Source organism: Diceros bicornis, chromosome 24 (genome assembly GCF_020826845.1).
Source record: "Diceros bicornis minor isolate mBicDic1 chromosome 24, mDicBic1.mat.cur, whole genome shotgun sequence".
Classification (NCBI taxonomy): domain Eukaryota; kingdom Metazoa; phylum Chordata; class Mammalia; order Perissodactyla; family Rhinocerotidae; genus Diceros; species Diceros bicornis.
This window is the reverse complement of record NC_080763.1, coordinates 40,719,160-40,737,549: the sequence shown is the minus strand read 5'-3', so window position 1 is coordinate 40,737,549 and position 18,390 is coordinate 40,719,160. Positions and strand designations below refer to the sequence as shown.

Below are 18,390 nucleotides of genomic sequence, written 5' to 3'. Positions count from 1 at the left end.
CTTGACTTTTAAAATGATCCTCTTAGATCAAGAAAAAGCTAAAACAATTATAGGGAGAGTTTGAAAAGGCCCATAGGAATGATATTCTGATGTTTCTCTTGTTTCTGTACTTTCTTTGGTTTTTAACCCTGCATGGTTGTGTAATGGTATTCTTTTTCCCTTTTGTAGTAAGCTGTGCTAGAACAAAAATGCAATGAAAGAAACACTGGATGAATGAAAAGCCCTGCTTTGCAACCCCTCAGCATGGCAGGCCTGCAGCTCATGACCCCTGCTTCCTCACCAATGGGTCCTTTCTTTGGACTGCCATGGCAACAAGAAGCAATTCATGATAACATTTACACGCCAAGAAAATATCAGGTACTAATGAGAACACTAATACTGGAGCATTTTCACTAAAATGGAATAAATTAGCATAGAGTTGACACAACTTATATAAAACTCATTTACTTTTTTAAGCTTTCCTCTTCTGATTAATTTTCTCATTCCAAATACTTTTGTTCTTAATAGACCTTTTCTTTTCTAACATCTGCTAGGTAATTGATTTGCTAGTTTTATTCGTGAAGTTTCTTACTTTTTTTCCTCTGAAACCTCACTCTTCCTTAATATCCATTTGGGTGTGTCTGTCCTCATGAGCTGGGCGGGAATTGAGATTTGTTCGAACAACCATGAACCGGCGGAACCACGGTTACTGTAAATTTGGTCATTCATATTATTCTAGAGAAGTATTCTGTCCGTGCAAAAATAACTCCTAAAGAGATTGTAAATGCCATTTCAACATCTGTTTACACAGCACAGCTATATATAACAGGCATTTTAATGCCTCTGGTTATTAGTCTTATATAAAGATGTGGAAAGTATGTTTTTTGGAAAATTTATTGGAGGAAGATTTTAGAAAAAATGAAATTTCCTGAATTAGAACAAAATCCAATTTTCTAAATTTTGTACTTAGATAAGAAGTGTATAATCTTTTTTTCCACTGTGTTTTTAGGTTGAACTGCTTGAAGCAGCTCTGGATCATAATACCATAGTCTGTTTAAACACTGGCTCAGGGAAGACGTTTATTGCAGTACTACTCACGAAAGAGCTGTCCTATCAGATCAGGGGAGACTTCAACAGAAATGGAAAAAGGACGGTGTTCTTGGTCAACTCTGGTAACAAAAAATTATTTTATCAAACTGCGTGGGGGAAATTGGATGAGACTTTATGGTTAAGCAGATTTTCCCTATGGATATTAAGTTAAGTTATGGAAGTGTAGAGAGTTTGATGAATAATGTGCTTGTTGAAGCTCTGATAGCAGAAATATCATTTGTCTTATTTCTTAACTTTATAGTATTTCTCTTAAATGTTAGCCATTTTATTTCACAGGTATTAAACTTAAGCTTTTCTCTTAAATGTAATTGTATTTAATTCTGATTCTGCATTTCTTTTGAATGGATTACTTTGGGAACATAATCTAATCTGAGTTGTTACAGTTACTTTGTTTTTGATATTTTAGCTTCACAAAGTATGTCAGAAGGTGCTTGATTCTGAGATAGGTAACTTTTTGATTTATGGTTTTGCTATACCAGTTGCAGAAATAAAATTAGATGCTTCTTAAGAGTTAGATATTCAGTAAGAGTTTAAAATACTGGTTTTTATGTGTTTGGGATCATATATTAAGAGAAAAAGTATAAAATGTGAACCTAAGCTGCTAGGGCACTAATATAACCCTGTTGCCCCTCTCCTTTTTTTTTTAGATTGTCTCAGCATGTGGTGTTCTCATGTGCTTTAAATAAGTATTAAACTGCCTTACTTTTTAGTGAAATGATCTAATTTTAGTGAAGAAAACAAGAAGGGTGGATCTGGAGTAGTTAGCATTCCAGCCTAGAAGTTACATTCTTAGGTTGGTGTGAATCAGCTTCAGAGAAGGAAGGTGGTATAAGGTTCTCTGAAGTGAAGGACAAAAGGCAGGTGGTGAATCTAGTAAGTGCATTTTGGAGGATAACCTTGGAAATATGATTTTAAATTGGCTATCTAAAAAATTGGTGATTAGGTATAATATATAATAATAAGGATTTCCTTAACTCTCTTAATCATTACTCGTCCAGAGAGCCAACTAGGTAAATTTTCTCGTATTTACATGGAGTATTATATTTGTAATCAGCCAACCAGGTTGCTCAACAAGTGTCAGCTGTCAGAACGCATTCAGATCTCAAGGTTGGGGAATACTCAGACCTGGAAGGAAATGCATCTTGGACAAAAGAGAAATGGAACCAAGAGTTTACTAAGCACGAGGTAAGACTTGTAGAGAAACTGCTCTTCATAAATGCCTGCAGATCCTTGACGTGCTTTATAAGATGGCCTGTGCCTGGGGTGTCTGAGTGAGAATTGGAAACTCTGCCTCCCTGTCCTTTGTCAGCCTAGAAACCAGCCCTGATGTGCTCTTTCTCGCTGTAAGTCTCATCCTGAACCAGATAAATGACTGATTTGTGTTGCTCTTACTACTTGGAGAAGAAACAGCTTTACCATACAATGTACTTACTTAAAAAACACAAATTTCTACGACCTATTTCCAACTTGCAAATAACCTGCTTTCAGAAAATTTACTCTTGAGTTAAATGTCTTGAAACTGGAGACATTTCTTGGTTGAGATCTTTGTCTTTGACAGAGACTTCCTCTAATTTAGATGTTTCCGTGTAGCCAGCAAACGTTGAGGGCCTCGTGTGTGTCGGTGGTTGGTGGATCTGGAGTGGTTAAGAAATGCTTCCTAACTAACCGTAAGCAGTCCACCGTCTACTAGTGTGTCTCACATACTGGGTTAAGTCCTTCTTAATAGTAACACTTACATGTCCACAGAATGACAAGCCATCAAAATAACATTTAGTCTGTGTCTTCTAGAAAACCTGTCAGTTCAACGGAAAAAAGGGAAAAAGCAGTGTGAATTGTTTTTTTGATTTGATTGAATTAACAGGTCTCGTCAGTTGAAATATGGCTGTAGGAACCTGAAAACCTGAAATAGATTTAGTAGATTTATCATAAAACATGGTCTCCGTTATCAAGAATTTTTTGTCATAGTCCGTTTCTGTGTTTTCCTAACTGTAGTTGGTTCCAATGTATGAGCTTCTGTATGTTTAGAATTTTTAAATTTTGACAAATGAATTTTTTTTTTTTATAATTTTATTTATTTATTTTTTTCCCCCAAAGCCCCAGTAGATAGTTGTATGTCATAGCTACACATCCTTCTAGTTGCTGTATGTGGGACATGGCCTCAGCATGACCGGAGAAGCGGTGCTTCGGTGTGCGCCCGGGATCCGAACCCGGGCCGCCAGCAGTGGAGGGCGCGCACGCAACCGCTAAGCCATGGGGCTGGCCCGTGACTAATGAATTTCTTAATCCTCATCTGCAGTACAGTGGTTCCATAATCTGATTTCATATGAGTGTGTCCAGGCAGGTGAATGGCATGTTTTGTAAGCTGATATTCATTTTATTTTAGGTTCTCATTATGACTTGCTATGTCGCCTTGAATGTTTTGAAAAATGGTTACTTATCACTGTCAGACATTAACCTTTTGGTGTTTGATGAGTGTCATCTTGCAATCCTAGATCACCCCTACCGAGAAATTATGAAGGTAAGTTTTTAGATTTTATTGTCTTAATAATTCAAGTTAAATTACTGAGTCTAAGCAATGTTTTTATGTATCAAAAGCAATAATACTAGTTACTAGCTTTGGAAATGTGGTTCCAACGTATGAAAAAATGAATATTAAATTAATGTTCATTTATATCTATAATCTATAATAGTAAACTATAATAATCTCTAATACTCTAAATCTATAATAAAATTTTAAACAAAATAAATGAATCACATAATTTGTCATAAATGAATTACATAATCTGCCATAGCCTATTTAAATGTCACTTTTTGATAAACACATCTTTTAAACAAGCTACAATAATTCCATAAGTAATATTTTTAGTATTGTTATTCTTTTTGACATGTTTTAATATGGTGATGTCTTTGTTGTTATGGCCTTGCAAAGTGAAATTCCTTACTGTCAGTATCTTTTATTATGTTAGCTCTGTGAAAATTGTCCATCATGTCCTCGTATTTTGGGACTGACTGCTTCCATTTTAAATGGGAAATGTGATCCAGAGGAATTGGAAGAAAAGATTCAGAAACTGGAGAAAATTCTTAAGAGTAACGCTGAAACTGCGACTGACTTGGTGGTCTTGGACAGGTATGCCCTACGATTGACTTGGTCTTGGACAGGTATGCACCACAATTGACCTGATGGTCTTGGACAGGTATGCACCACGATTGACTTGGTGGTTTTGGACATGTATGCACTGTGATTGACTTGGTGGTCTTGGACAGGTATGCACCACGACTGACTTGGTCTTGGATAGGTATGCACTACGATTCACTTGGTGGTCTTGGACAGGTGTGTACTGTGACTAACTCAGCTTTAAGGAGACCAGCTATAACTGATTTTAAGCCTGAGGATCTTTCATAGTGCCTTGCAGAGAGTACCTGTTTAAGTGAACAAATGGCTGTTAGAAAGAATGAGCAAGACTAAGAATTCTTTATCAGGACAGTTACCTGTGAATGCAGGAATCTAACCTTGTTTCCACAGAGAGTGGCAGATGGAGGTGTTTCTGACTTGAGAGAATATTGCATTAACATCGGCCTTTCCTGTTTGCTGATGTTGATAAGAACTGGGAATTTGAACAGTAAATTAGTGTCCTTTCTGTCAATGTGTGTGCTTTGTTGTTCTGACCTAAATGTCCCACATGATGCTTTGAAAGAACATCAATTTATTTAGAGAATTCAGTATTTTACAATATGCTTTAAAATAATCGGAAACACCTTATAGTTTTGAAAATGGGTATGAATTTCTGAGAAAGGTGTTGTTTATGATTTCTAGGTTTGTCTCTTTTTGAGGAGGTTGCTATTTTGAGTCTCATTAAAATGTGTGCACGCACACATACACACACACAACCTTTTTGATTTGTTTAAGTTAGTGGAAGGAAGCTTATATAAATTAGGTTTTAAAATAAATGTAACTAATTCAATTTATATTAAAATATCCTTATATCCTTATTGGATACAGTCTTTAACAAGGCTCAAGATTACCAAGTGGTGGTTCTTGGAACAGTTATAATAAATAAAGAAGACTGATTTCTCACGTTATGGAATTAAATCAGACATGGGTTTTGAATACTGGCTCCACTAATTTAAGCTGTGTGACTTCAAGTGAGTCATTTACTGTCCCTGAACCTGTAAAATGGCATTGACAGTGGTTTTGGGGATTCTTTCATGATCAATTACATTGACACATGGAAAACACCTTGCACTGTGCCTCTCATTTGTAGGAATTTGGGAAGAGTTCTCCTTGTAGAATAAGAAAAGGTAATGTTTCAGATTCATGGAACTTGGGTATCTAAATGCCGAATGAAATACAAATCTCATGACCTTTAGGACATGCTGTTTCTGACTTCCATGGTTTTGCATGTGTGATGTAAAAGTAAAAGGCTATTATGCTTTTGCTTTTATCTGACCTGAATTAGATTGCTAGGCCTGTAGTACTTGTTAGTCTTCAGGAGAAGTTGCAGGTATTAGAGCATTTAAGTATAACTGATAAGTAATCTATTGAATTTGGCATTACCTAGTTCTCTAAACATGATTCTTTGCTTAAGTATAAATTCTAATTGAGAATAATTAAAACTATAGTATTTAAATATGTCTTTATTGTATTTCCTTTAATTAATCATTGTATTAATTAGAATATTATGTGCCACTCTGGTTGTCATATTTTATGAAAGACATGACAGATCCAAGGAATATCATAATGGATTGGAAGTTAGGGGAGCTTTCCTTACAAGGATATGTTAAAAATACGTTAAAAATAAAATTGATACGTGCAAATGGTGAAAGTTTCAAATAGTATGGGAATGAATAAATTTAATGATAATGCTTTCACCCTGTCATCTACCCCCCATCCCTGTTTCTGCTTCTGAGAAGTAATCATTATTGAGTTTCTTGAGTATATTGGCTAACATTGTTCCTCATCCTGCTGAATGCCTGAGGCGGCAAAAGATGGAAGTCTAAACTGAAAAAACAAAACAGAAAACCTGGGATGATAGTGAAATCACAAAACTCACACAGTTCTCTGACTGTCAGCCTTAAGCAGTCATTCGTTGAGACCTAACAGGCAAACACAGCACAGAGACAAGAGTGCCTCTTTAGGAAGGCTTGTGGTGACCTGCCCGTGTCCCAAGGAGGTACACGGGCTGAAAATAGGAAGCTTCTTTTTGGTTTAGATATGTAATGGATTGTAATGCTGTAGGGAATATGTGGTGGTATTGACAACTTTTGTTTCTGATATTCAAGATATACTTCTCAGCCGTGTGAGATTGTGGTAGACTGTGGACCATTTACTGACAGAAGTGGGCTTTATGACAGACTGCTGATGGAGTTAGAGGAAGCACTTAATTTTATCAATGACTGTAACATATCTGTACATTCAAAAGAAAGAGATTCTACTTTAATTTCTAAACAGGTAAGCATATCCAAAGTAAGTATAGGAAGTATAATAAAAGGCTTGTGTTTATTTTTAATATTGAAATGAAAATATGCTTCTAATGAGGCTACTTTCTGTACATTTTAGTTTAAGGCCTTACTTCTTGTGTCTTTGGATGTTTTTCATTGAACATATCATATTGGGTTGAGTTTACTATGACCTGACAGACATTTATATTATTAAGTATAGACCTCCCTGGTTTAAGGAGATGAGTTAGGATTCATGGTATGGTTATAAGTATGAAGAGTGAGTCCAATTTTTTTTTCTTGGTCAGATGAGTTAGTTCTTGCTCAAATCCTTGGGCCTAAACAAATTCTTCTGCTGTTTCCTTGTATGTAACTGGATATGAGCCCATCCTCCTTGAGTGGTACAGCTTTGAGAAGAGATCCCTTAGGACAGTGGTCCTCAAAGTGTGGACCCCAGACCAGCAGCATCAGCATTCCCCTCGAACTTGTTAGAAATGCACGTTGTGGGCCCCACCCTTGACCTGCTGTATCGGAAGCTCTGGAGTGGGGTCCAGCTGTCTGAGATGTGCCAGCCTTCCAGTTATCTTGATGCATTAAAACTTGAGAACCATTGTCCTAGGACTTTGCAACCATTTGTGAATGTTAACACTGTTGAGTCTGAGTCCTAATTTCTCTCCTGCTGACTTTTTCTGGAGCAGCAATGCCCAGACTCTCCTCAGCCCACATTCTCATTAAGTCCACGTTCAACCCGGTGTGTCTTTTACTTGCCTGCGGAACTGGCGATTCCTCAGTTATAGCCTTGCTATGGATTTACGTTCTGCTCTGAACTAGGGTAGTAAGTTGTGGCACTCTGGACATAGATAAAGTTCAAGGAAAACTGTCTTCCTCTTCTTTGATATCTAAAATAAAATTACTCCTCTACATAATTTCTTGCATATTTACCTGGAAGCCAATGACTCGGTTATATTTCTAAGTAATCACAGATCTAAAATTAAGTTTTATTAACCTTGTACAGTTGCATCTTTTAATTTCTATTATTTGATTATTTTTGCTGAGGAAAAGAAAAGGATGGTTCTGGGCGCGTATATATGGGAAAGTAGAGCTTGACAAGACCACTGGCCCCTCCCCCAACCTTAGGAATTAACCTCAGTGTTTATCTTAGTGGGGTAAATTTATTTTGCAGGGGCAGATTGAAGACAGCTCAAATCCTGGTTAAACTCCATATGAGAATGCTACAAGATTATTGTTTAGCATTTGGCTCTTTACATTTTTTTGTAGATACTATCAGACTGTCGTGCGGTGTTGGTAGTTCTGGGACCCTGGTGTGCAGATAAAGTAGCTGGAATGATGGTAAGAGAACTACAGAAATATATCAAACATGAACAAGAGGAGCTGCACAGGAAATTTCTATTGTTTACAGACACTTTCCTAAGGAAAATCCATGCACTATGTGAAGAGCACTTCTCACCTGCCTCACTTGACCTGAAGTTTGTAACTCCTAAGGTCATAAAACTGCTTGAAATCTTACGCAAATATAAACCGTATGAGCGACAGCAGTTTGAAAGTGTTGAATGGTATAATAATAGGAATCAAGATAATTATGTGTCTTGGAGTGATTCTGAGGATGATGATGAGGATGAAGAAATTGAAGAAAAAGAGAAGCCAGAGACAAATTTTCCTTCTCCATTTACCAATATTTTGTGTGGAATTATTTTTGTTGAAAGAAGATACACGGCAGTTGTCTTAAACAGGTAAATCTCTAAGATTAACATTTTTTTCCATAGTAGAACAAGGCAGCTTTCTGTTTTGTGAAGTGATATGCTCTGATAGTGTTAAGAGCTAGCAGAAGGGTTATGTAAGTGTCCTTCATTTGGTACCATCATAATTCTCTTGTAATGCTGTCCTGGGATTGACAGAGAGGATGATTATGTATACGATAGCTTTTCCAAAAGGCTAGGTTTGACAAGACTGAGGTTTTTTTTCTTAAAGGATGCTAATCCGTTCTAATTCATCTAAAATAGAGAGCAAGCATAGACAAATTAAGTTACGTTAAAGTAAAGCATTTCTTGTTTTGTATTCACTTGTTAGATTCAGTTCAGATATTTATTCATCTGTGACTATGTGTTAGGCATTGCATTAAGCATTTCACACCAAGCTTTCTCCTTCAGGTAATCTTAGGATAAATTTCATCTGGATATTATTATTATTTTTTTGTGTGTGTGAGGAAAATCAGCCCTGTGCTAACATCTGCCAGTCCTCCTCTTTTTTTGCTGAGGAAGACTGGCCCTGGGCTAACATCCGTGCCCATCTTCCTCCACTTTATGGTAGGATGCCGCCACAGCATGGCTTGCCAAGTGGTGCTTTGGTGCGCGCCCTGGATCCGAAGCAGTGAACCCTGGGCCTCCACAGTGGAGCGCACGCACTTAACTGCTTGCGCCACCGGGCCAGCCCCTCATCTGGGTATTATTGTGGCTCATTTTTTATGTTAGCTTTTTTTCCTTAACAAATGTTGATTCAAGTTTGCAGTGAAAAAAGTTTAGAACAACTGGATTTGTAGTTTGGATTGTTTCATAGACCACATATTAAAGGTTTCTGAATCAGAAGAGAATGAAAATGTTAGGGAAGAATTCTGAGAATATTGGCAAAGGTGACAGTGAATCCAAATTAGGTTGTGGATTTCCACCCCTCCCACTCCTTCGATAGAAGTTTGTTTCCTGAATACAGACCTAGCCAAGGAGCTGGACTTCAAATTTGTGTCCAGTGGTCACTTAATGTATGGTCCTTTTGGTTTGTGGATAGATGCTCTGTTGTTTATAAGGGCAAAAAAGGGTCCTTCTTTTATACTTCAGACAATCTACTTTTCTACGAGATCCATTAATTGGCCAAAGTTGATCCCTAAGAGCCTTTTCTGCAACTGGTGATCTCTGAGGAGAAATTAAGCTTTGTTTCCTGAGGCAATTTGAGATTTTTTTTTTCTAAAGTGCTTCTGACTGTTTTGGGGCTTTGAAAACTTACTTGAGTAACAAGAAATTGGACTCTGGGGTAGTCATCTGGCGATTTTCAGTCTTGTAATTTTCATAGTCGTTGGGCCTGATCCTTATGATGAATATGAAGTAAAATAACTTTAGGTAGTGAATTACATTGGAATCAGAAGTTTAAGATTGGAAAGGGACTTCACTGACTATCTAATCCAACCCACTTATTTTTATAAAAAGGGCCTCAGGAGGAAAAGTGATTTGCTCTGAGTTAAATTACTAGTCAGTGGCAGAGACAATTCTAGAATCCCCATATCCTGCCTCCTGGTTTCCAGTTCTCTCTACGATCATAATGCCCCTGGGCCTCAGAGAACACTGAAAACCAGTGCTTTACGATGGAAGACTGCCAGGAGACAGACCAGGGAGAGCATGACTGTTGGGATCATTTCTCAGAATGGGGGAAAGGCATTTCAGGGGTCAGAAAAGTTGAATATTGGCACAGTTCTAAGCTAGTTATAGACATATTCCCTGCCCCCATACAGGACGGTTTAAGAATTAAATAAATGTTCCGGGGCTTGAAGAGCAGAAATGGGGTTTATTCTCTTCCTTTCTCTTCTTTATGTGTTTTTTTAAATGTAGAGATGTGCCAGTTTTCGTTGCAGGAATATTAGCCCGAAAAGGTTTATCAAAAACCGATCAGTTACTTCCTGTTAACTTGAGGATCAGGTTAATTGTGATCAACTTTCATAAAATGTGGCTAGAATTTAGTGTTGCATGATGAATCTAGAGCAGTTTGAGAGTGGACTTTATGGGCAGCTAATTAAATATACAATAGAGGTCTTGTTTCAGTAAGCTCTTTAATAAGCTTAGAAAAACTTCCAGAAATCCAGATTCTTTCCTTCCATCAATTTAATGGGAGGAAAAACCCTTCTTCAGTGAAGTTTGATGGGAATATAAACTATTGTAATACATGGGTAGTTTTCTGCTCTCCTAATTAAAAAAATAAATGGACAGCTACTTCTGTATATATGTATGTTTGTGCATAGCCTTAGGTTTATTGTTTTTCTTTGCCTTATATGTATAGGGCTTTATGATTTTTGATTTACCTATATATATATATTTTTAAATATCACAACACTCCACAAGGGAGGAAGGTAGATATTTTTCCTATATTATAGATGAGGAAACTGAGATTCAGTTTGTGACCCTCCCAAAATGACACTGCTATCAAGTGGCTTGAAATGGCTTCACCCTCCAAGTCCAGTGTTCCCTCACTGTGTCATTTACTAGTGTTGTGTGACGTTAGCATTGGACAAACCTGGGTTCACGTCCTATCTCTATCGCCCCCTTTTTTTTTCATAGTAACTTCTTATTTTGGGATAATTTTAGGTTTACAGGAAAGTTACAAAGATAATACCGAGTTGCCCTATACCTCTGTCTGGTTTCTCCCATCTCTATTATTATTAACATCTTGTTATCATGGTACGTTTGTCACAACCAAGAAACTAACATTGGTGTGTCACCATTACCATTAACTAAACTCCAGACTTTATTTGAATTTTATCAGTTTTTCCATTAATGTCCTCTCTTTAATCCGAGGTCCCATATTGCATTTAGTTATTCTGTCTCCCTAATCTCCTCTGGTCTGTTCCAGTTTCTCAGTCTTTGTTTTTGATGACCTTGGCAGTGTGGAGGAGTACTGGTCAGGTATTCTGTAGAGTGCCTCTCGGTTTAAATTTAGCTGATGTTTTCCTCGGGAGTAGGCTGGGGTATTAGCATTTGGAAGAATCCACAGAGGTGACGTGCCCTTCTCATCACAGGGATTCATGGTATCGACATGAAATATCACTGGTGATGGTAGACTTCGTCACCTGGTCCTGATGGTGTGTGCCTGGCTTCTCCACTGTACAGTCACTATTTTTCCCTTTTCTTCCTGTATTCTTTGGAAGCAAGTCACCAAGTTCAGCTTATCCTGGGAGGGAGGGGTTAAGCTCCATTCCTGGAGGGGGTATTATCTATGTATGTTATTGGAATTCTTCTGTAAGGAAAACTTGTTCTTTTATCCGATTTATCTATCTATCTGTATTTACTGAATTGTGTTCTTTTATCAGTGGGATTCATGTTTATTTGATTTATACTTTGGGTTATAATCTGATACTAGTAATTTCCTTTCTTGCTCAGATTGCTCGCCCCTGGGCCATGGGGAGCTCTTTGAGGTTGGCTCCTGGGTCCCTTTGACTAATCTCATCCTTTTGTTTTTTGAGCACTTCCTTACTTTTTGGTGTCACGAGATGCTCCATGCTCTTGCCTTCTCCTTGCTCTGGCTGTAGAGGCAGCCATTTCTCCAAGGAGCCCTGGTTCCTTTTATTTCTACCCATTTTTTAGATGTATATTTTGTGAAAGTTATTTAAGTTTTTAACGCCTCAGCATCTTCATCTGTAAAATAGTAGTAATACCTCCCTTTCTTATCGGGTTGTTAATAGAAGACAACGTATAAAATGGCTGTTTTATCACCTGACACAGTAGGTGCTAATTTCTTAGGTTAAACACATTTGGGGGATACAGTATCAGTATACTGTAACTGTCAGTGGTAGAGTTTTTGGTAGGACATAGAGGAATTGCATGTGATTGTCTCACATTCACAAGAAAATATAAGTAGGAAGGGTACTATTAAAGGTATTGTTGATAACGTACTTTGGTACCTGACAGAGATTTCAAATGATGTGTTTGTATATTTGAATTTTTTCCCCTTATGGTTGACTGTGTGAATTAGCACATTTAATATTATCAAATCACAATTTTCACTAGTAATCTACTAGTTTTCTGAATCTAGCATACATGTTTCCTTTCTGGGGCCGTGCTATTTTTGATGTAATTGGGGAGGCAGTGTGCATGTACACACAGTGTGGTCTGTGGGCTGGAGCCAACTGTGGTGAGTGAGGTGTAGAGACTGAGGGGTGAGCGTCTAGAAACTCTGAGTTTTGACAGTAACTTAGGTCAGCTGAATATAATACAGTTGGTGCTTGGATTTTAATGCTTTTTTAGTTTTATTTTCTTAATGGTTAATTCAGTTTCTGATGGATTTGAAATTAGAAAAAAAAGAACCATTTCTTCACTGCAGATCGTTTGAGAAGCTCTGCGCACTAGAGAACAGTGTAGTTCATCACACAGCTTGCTTGTGCAGAACAGCTCGCCTAAACTCAGTGTAAAAATAACAAGAAACAAGGCTTTGTCTTGCAGTCCTGTGGTCCCGTGAGCTCTGGGAGCAGTTGTGTCGCTCACTCCTCAGCTCCCGACAACAGTGGACCTAGTCTTCTTTCTCCAGGAGCCTCGAGCTTCCTCCTGGGCACATGATAGGCAGTCCTTAAACTGATGTACAGGGAAATAAAGGCTTTCTCTCTAAACGTTATCAGCATAGGTGTATAGCATTTAATTCTTGTTTACAAGAGATTCTGATTATTGATGTGCATGTTGTCTCTTTGCGGTATTGCTGTGGGTTTCATTAAGGAGGAGCAGATTTACTCAGTGCTTCCATTTTTCAGCTAATTGAAGTCTGCCAGACTGATCATTTGGCAAAGTAAAATACATTGTTTGCCTAATTAGGAGTAACTTGAAATGCAATTTTTACCTCTGTTACATTCAAATTGATGCTTATTTACATAAACTAAAATTTGGAAGTACATATTATTTTTAAGATAATTTCATATTTTAGATGTTTTTGCTATTTTACATGTAACACTGCTTTCTGTTACTGACATCATAGGTTTATTATAATAACTAAGCAAAGCTTGGAACATATTAAGGAAGTTCTGATTCTGAACATTTTAAGTACTTGACCTGTAGAACAGACTCTCTAACCTAGATGTGCAAGTGTTTTGCTGATTGGGAGGCAGGAAGATAATCTAGATGGCCACTCAAGGTTTCTTCAAGCTCTTTGATATTAGTCTGTTTCATGTATTTAAAAAAAAATGGTGTGACTTACAAACGCAGTTTTCTATTAGGAATTTATGCTATGTTGTACGCCTTCAGAAGAACCATATGGAATCACTTACATCAGGTGTGGAACCATTTATCCTGTGTGCTGAGTTTTTGAATGTGGATATTTCCAAAATAGCTGTAATGGCAACACTAACTGTTAACCTTCTGTACCTGGGTAACGTGATCCCATCCTGTAGCTCTTTTCCATTTCTCAGCTGAAAGGCCAGCTTTAGGTTGCTAGCATTCTGGGTTAATACAGAGGAGCAGGCAGGAAGAGGGACGCGTTGGGAGTCTCTTCTCTTTCACGACAGGATGGGATCGGGGCTCTCTGGTATTGCTGTGCCCAGCTCAGTATCGTGTAACGCAGAACTGTGGTCAGTGGCCTGGGGTCAGGGAAGTGGTGGGAAGGGAGATGCTTATGGAGGAGACATTTCTTTCCCTAGAGCTCTGCTTCCAGTGATTCAGGGTGTTGGGGTAAGACTAAAAGAAAGAACTGTGCTTCTTTCATGCACAGCTGGAACTCTCTTATTACGTGTAGAGGGAGAGTGAGGTTTCCTTTGCTGTAGACATTCTCGCTTTGGTGTCAGGGCCTTTGGTACTTATTCTTTGTTAGCATGACCATGGAGAGAAGGGCGTGCCTGCTACTGCTGCAAGTTGTGCATGCATTTAGAGAATTGCGTTGAGATTTTAGAGAAGTGTGTGTGGCTTTTTTCATTATAAGTCCTGGCCTAAAGCCAGGGAGTATGAGGAGTCCATGTTGGTTTCTGCCTAGCTCTGTCCCGTCCTGGGCCGCATTTCTGTTCAGTCAGCACTGCCCAGTTAGGAAGTTTGAGGCGCTGTGACCATTTCACTCGTCAGTGTAAATCAGCCCTGTACTTGCTGTTATAAGTGTTTGGTCCACAGATCTGTGCAGTGGAGAGTGCAGTGATTTCTGTTTAAGCTGGTTGGAAAAAAATACCAAGACCATTTTATTAGGTATGTTGGCAAAAAATGCTTGTATTTCCGTCTTAAGGGAGACCTTACAAACAAAAGTTTAAGTTTTTTTTCCCTCAGCAATGCTTAACTTCCAAATGTGTATAATTTTCTTAGATTGATAAAGGAAGCTGGCAAACAAGATCCAGAGCTGGCTTACATCAGCAGCAATTTTATAACTGGACATGGCATTGGAAAGAATCAGCCTCGGAACAAACAGATGGAAGCAGAATTCAGAAAACAGGAAGAGGTAACTTAAAATAATTGTACAATAACAATTTTCAGAACATATACAGACAAACTCTGCTCCTAGGAGCTCCCTTTCTTTACAGTTCCTCAGCATTTTTTTTGTAATATGGAATACTTGTTCGTATATAGACTAGCTGTCTCCTGTGAGAGAGTGTATAGTGATTCATATGTTCAGAATTAGAATCACTGTCTGGTAAATTAACTTTGTGTCTTAATTGCCATCAACGATTTTCCTTTATTGGACTGATGGCACACAAGTACATTTCATAGAAATACAAAGCATGTGTAACGTTGACTCCATAAAACCCTGAAGCAACAAACTGAAATCTTTTTAGAAAGTGTTTTGTTTTCTGTTTAAAGTCCTGGCTTGGTTGAACACTTTAAAAGAAACACTATATTTTAAAGATGTTGGTTTAAATTTTTTCGTCTTTTTTAAGGTTTTAATATAGGAAGCAGCATTGTAAAGATGCTAAAACCTAATATAGTGTTCTGGCTTGCAAACAAAAACCTACTTACAGTTTGTTATTTAACTTAAAAGTAGCAGAATAATTCATGGTGAACTCATTTTCTATGTCATAGTTTTTTGATAATATTCCAAGTTTGGTGAGTTCAATAGCCAGAGTCTGATAGATCTGTTTAAAAACCAACTTACTTTATTATTTAACTTATTTTTTAGGTTTGGGAAATGATGTTATTTTAAATCTAGTATGAAAAAAGTTTACACTTCATTTTTTAATCAGTTCTGATTCCTTAAATTGAAAATGTCCCAAAATGCCAGAAAGTAAATTATACCTTGCTTGTTTTTTTTTTTTTTTCTTTTGAGGAAGACCAGCCCTGAGCTAACATCCGATGCTGATCCTCCTCTTTTTGCTGAGGAAGATTGGCCCTGGGCTAGCATCTGTGCCCGTCTTCCTCTGCTTTATATGGGACGCGGCCTCAGCATGGCCAGAGAAGCAGTGCATTGGCGCGTGCCTGGGATCTGAACCTGGGCCACCAGCAGTGGAGCGCGCGCACTTAACCACTATGCCACGGGGCCGGCCCCACTTGTAATTTTTAATTCCAAGTGATTTGGGGATTTTAGTGAGTTTGGAAGTCTTTGTAAATATGTTGGCCCAGTCTCAGAGACATAAGGTATCATATGAAGGTCAGAATATCAACAGGACTCCAGAAGTGGGTTCATTTGGTCACTTTGTTGATTAGATTCTTTTGTGGTCATTAAAGAAGTCAGCCCCTTCAACCTGAAGGCTTTCTGTGATTTGTACATGGGTACTTCTGTAGAGTGGAAAGGCACCTTGATTTTTCAAGTCATATTCAGTTGAAAATTATCATTAAATCAGAATTTCTTTGCTCAAGTGTTTATGCATTTGGAGTTTTCTGTGGTGATGTCATCTTCTTTAGCCTGGCCTTAAAGATTTTGCATGCCCAGAGTATGCATCAGAAATGACAGTTATCACTTATTTTTACTATATTGTTTTCTTTGGAAAATTTCTTAGAATTGCTTTTCTTGGTGGATTTTTTTTTAGGTACTTAGGAAATTTCGAGCACATGAGACCAACCTGCTTATTGCAACAAGTATTGTGGAAGAGGGTGTTGATATACCAAAATGCAACTTGGTGGTTCGTTTTGATTTGCCTACAGAGTATCGATCCTATGTGCAATCTAAGGGAAGAGCAAGGGCACCAATCTCTAATTATATAATGTTAGCCGATACAGACAAAATAAAAAGTTTTGAAGAAGACCTTAAAACATACAAAGCTATTGAAAAGGTAAGATTTAAAACTTAATATGGTATCTTTGTTTTTTCTGTGCCTAGAAATAGATAAAAACAGTTTTATCTACAGAGAATAGTCTCAACAGGGGTATGCAATGTGCACATTATAAGAAAGTCAAGAATAATTACAAAGAACCAGCAGTATTTTACAAAGTGTTTGAAAGCTCACAATAAAATAGCAGTGAAAATGGTCGCATGGATTATTGAGGAAGAATGCCTAGAAAGTGAAGGTGTACTATTAGGGTGGTCAGTGTCGTAACAGTTGGTTGCTTGAGTTGTAGAGTGATTTGAGAGTGACGACAAAGACTCTGTACTCGTGAAAGCCTGGCAGTCACATACGTGTGTCTGTGTGTCTGTGTAGGTTCAGTACAGTGTAGACCTTAGACCTGTATGGTGAGTGTCTCCACGTGATTGGAGCTGGGAGGGATGCACTGGGAGAAATTTTCTGCAGCAGGTGACTTTGGAGTATTGAAGTGTGTTTAGAAGAGAGAGATGTTTCATGTCAAGAGAGCTTTCTCTTAGGTGCAGAAGCAGGCATCTAACGGATGGCAAAGAAGACATTTGCTCATCCTAAATTCTGTTTTTAAAATGTTCAGATCTTGAGAAACAAATGTTCCAAGTCAGTTGATACTGGTGAGACTGACATTGAGCCTGTTGTGGATGACGATGACGTTTTCCCACCATACGTGTTGAGGCCCGATGACGGCGGTCCACGAGTCACAATCAACACGGCCATCGGACACATCAATAGGTATAGTATCGAATCCTTTGTGTGGAGAACCTATGAGTATTGCAAGATTAAATCTAAACCTGTATGTATTGTATTATTGTTTACCTTTTGCAAACAATCACTAGTCTTTTCATTTATGGGGTTGTAATATTTTGATGAGAGGAAAAAAAGTTGCTTTTTTCCATTCATTCTTCTTTTTGGTTAAAAGGCAAAAACAGTATTGCGTAGTAATAAATAATTACTTCTCATTGGCAAGGCTGACATAATGAAGGCATGCTTGTTTTAATTAGATTTAATTTAATTTTACAGTGTTCACTAATTTTTTCCTAAATCCTGAAATTTGTTGCTTTGTGCCATACCTGTTGGGGGTATGTTGAATTTTCCATTAGCAACAACATAAGATTATGATAAATTAACTTGTGTTTTTGAGTATGTTCTAATTTACTTTGTCCTGAGTTGGTAATAACATTTCTAAAAGCTAAGGAAAGCATATACATACCTAGACTGTATATTAGATAAATTTCATGCAGAGACAAAATAAAGGAATGGCAAACATATAAGATTTTCTTTTTAACTTTTTATTTCGAAACAAAGAACTCCCATATACCCTTCACCCAGATAGACCCTTTCACGTTGTTCTTTGAAGTGAAAGGATTCAGTCCAGGATCATGGGTTGTACCCATTTTTCTCATCTCTTTAGTCTCCTTCAACCTGGAACCAGTCTTCAGTCTTTCCTTGACTTGCGTGACTTTGAAACTTTTGAAGATTACAGACCAGTCATTTTGTAGTCTCTCTTTCAGTTTAGGTTTACCTGATATTTTCTCATGATTAGACCCAGGTTATGCACTTTTGGCCAGCATATCACAGAAGTGTTGCTGTGTTCTTCTCATTCCATCTTGTCTGGTGCACTCAGTTGTCAATTTGTGCTCTTACTGGTGGTGGTGGTGACCTGATCACTTATGTAAGGTCTGCCAGCCTTCTCTATTATAAAGTTACCTTTTTTCCCCCTTTATAATTTGTGAATATTTCATGGGGAGATACTTTGAGACTATGTAAAATTTATTCCTCTTCCCAGTTTCACCCATTAGTTTAACTATCCATTGATATTTCTTGCCTGAATTGATTATTACTGTGATGTCTGCAAAATGATTTTCTAATTTCATTAATCTTTCTGCATTTATTAGTTGGCA

The 18,390-nt window shown here is 37.7% G+C and overlaps 1 protein-coding gene across 9 annotated transcripts in view; it reads left to right on the top strand.

Annotated features, from left to right (window-relative positions):
- The window catches only part of DICER1 (dicer 1, ribonuclease III), a 67,264-nt gene that overhangs the window by 22,787 nt on the left and 26,087 nt on the right, over positions 1–18,390 (top strand). For 7 of the 9 annotated variants that reach the window (XR_009223739.1, XM_058567637.1, XM_058567633.1 and 4 more), the window contains 10 exons: positions 169–357; positions 989–1,151; positions 2,144–2,274; positions 3,473–3,607; positions 4,056–4,216; positions 6,370–6,538; positions 7,804–8,276; positions 14,568–14,700; positions 16,223–16,465; positions 17,067–17,221. Coding sequence is in view for 8 of the 9 variants with exons in the window: in XM_058567637.1 (XP_058423620.1) it covers positions 214–357; positions 989–1,151; positions 2,144–2,274; positions 3,473–3,607; positions 4,056–4,216; positions 6,370–6,538; positions 7,804–8,276; positions 14,568–14,700; positions 16,223–16,465; positions 17,067–17,221 (1,907 nt within the window). In the remaining variant the exon portion in view is untranslated. Of the gene's footprint in view, positions 1–168; positions 358–988; positions 1,152–2,143; positions 2,275–3,472; positions 3,608–4,055; positions 4,217–4,237; positions 4,421–6,369; positions 6,539–7,803; positions 8,281–14,567; positions 14,701–16,222; positions 16,466–17,066; positions 17,222–18,390 lie in introns of those variants that run through there. The other 2 variants (XM_058567641.1, XM_058567640.1) reach the window with 2 other exon arrangements.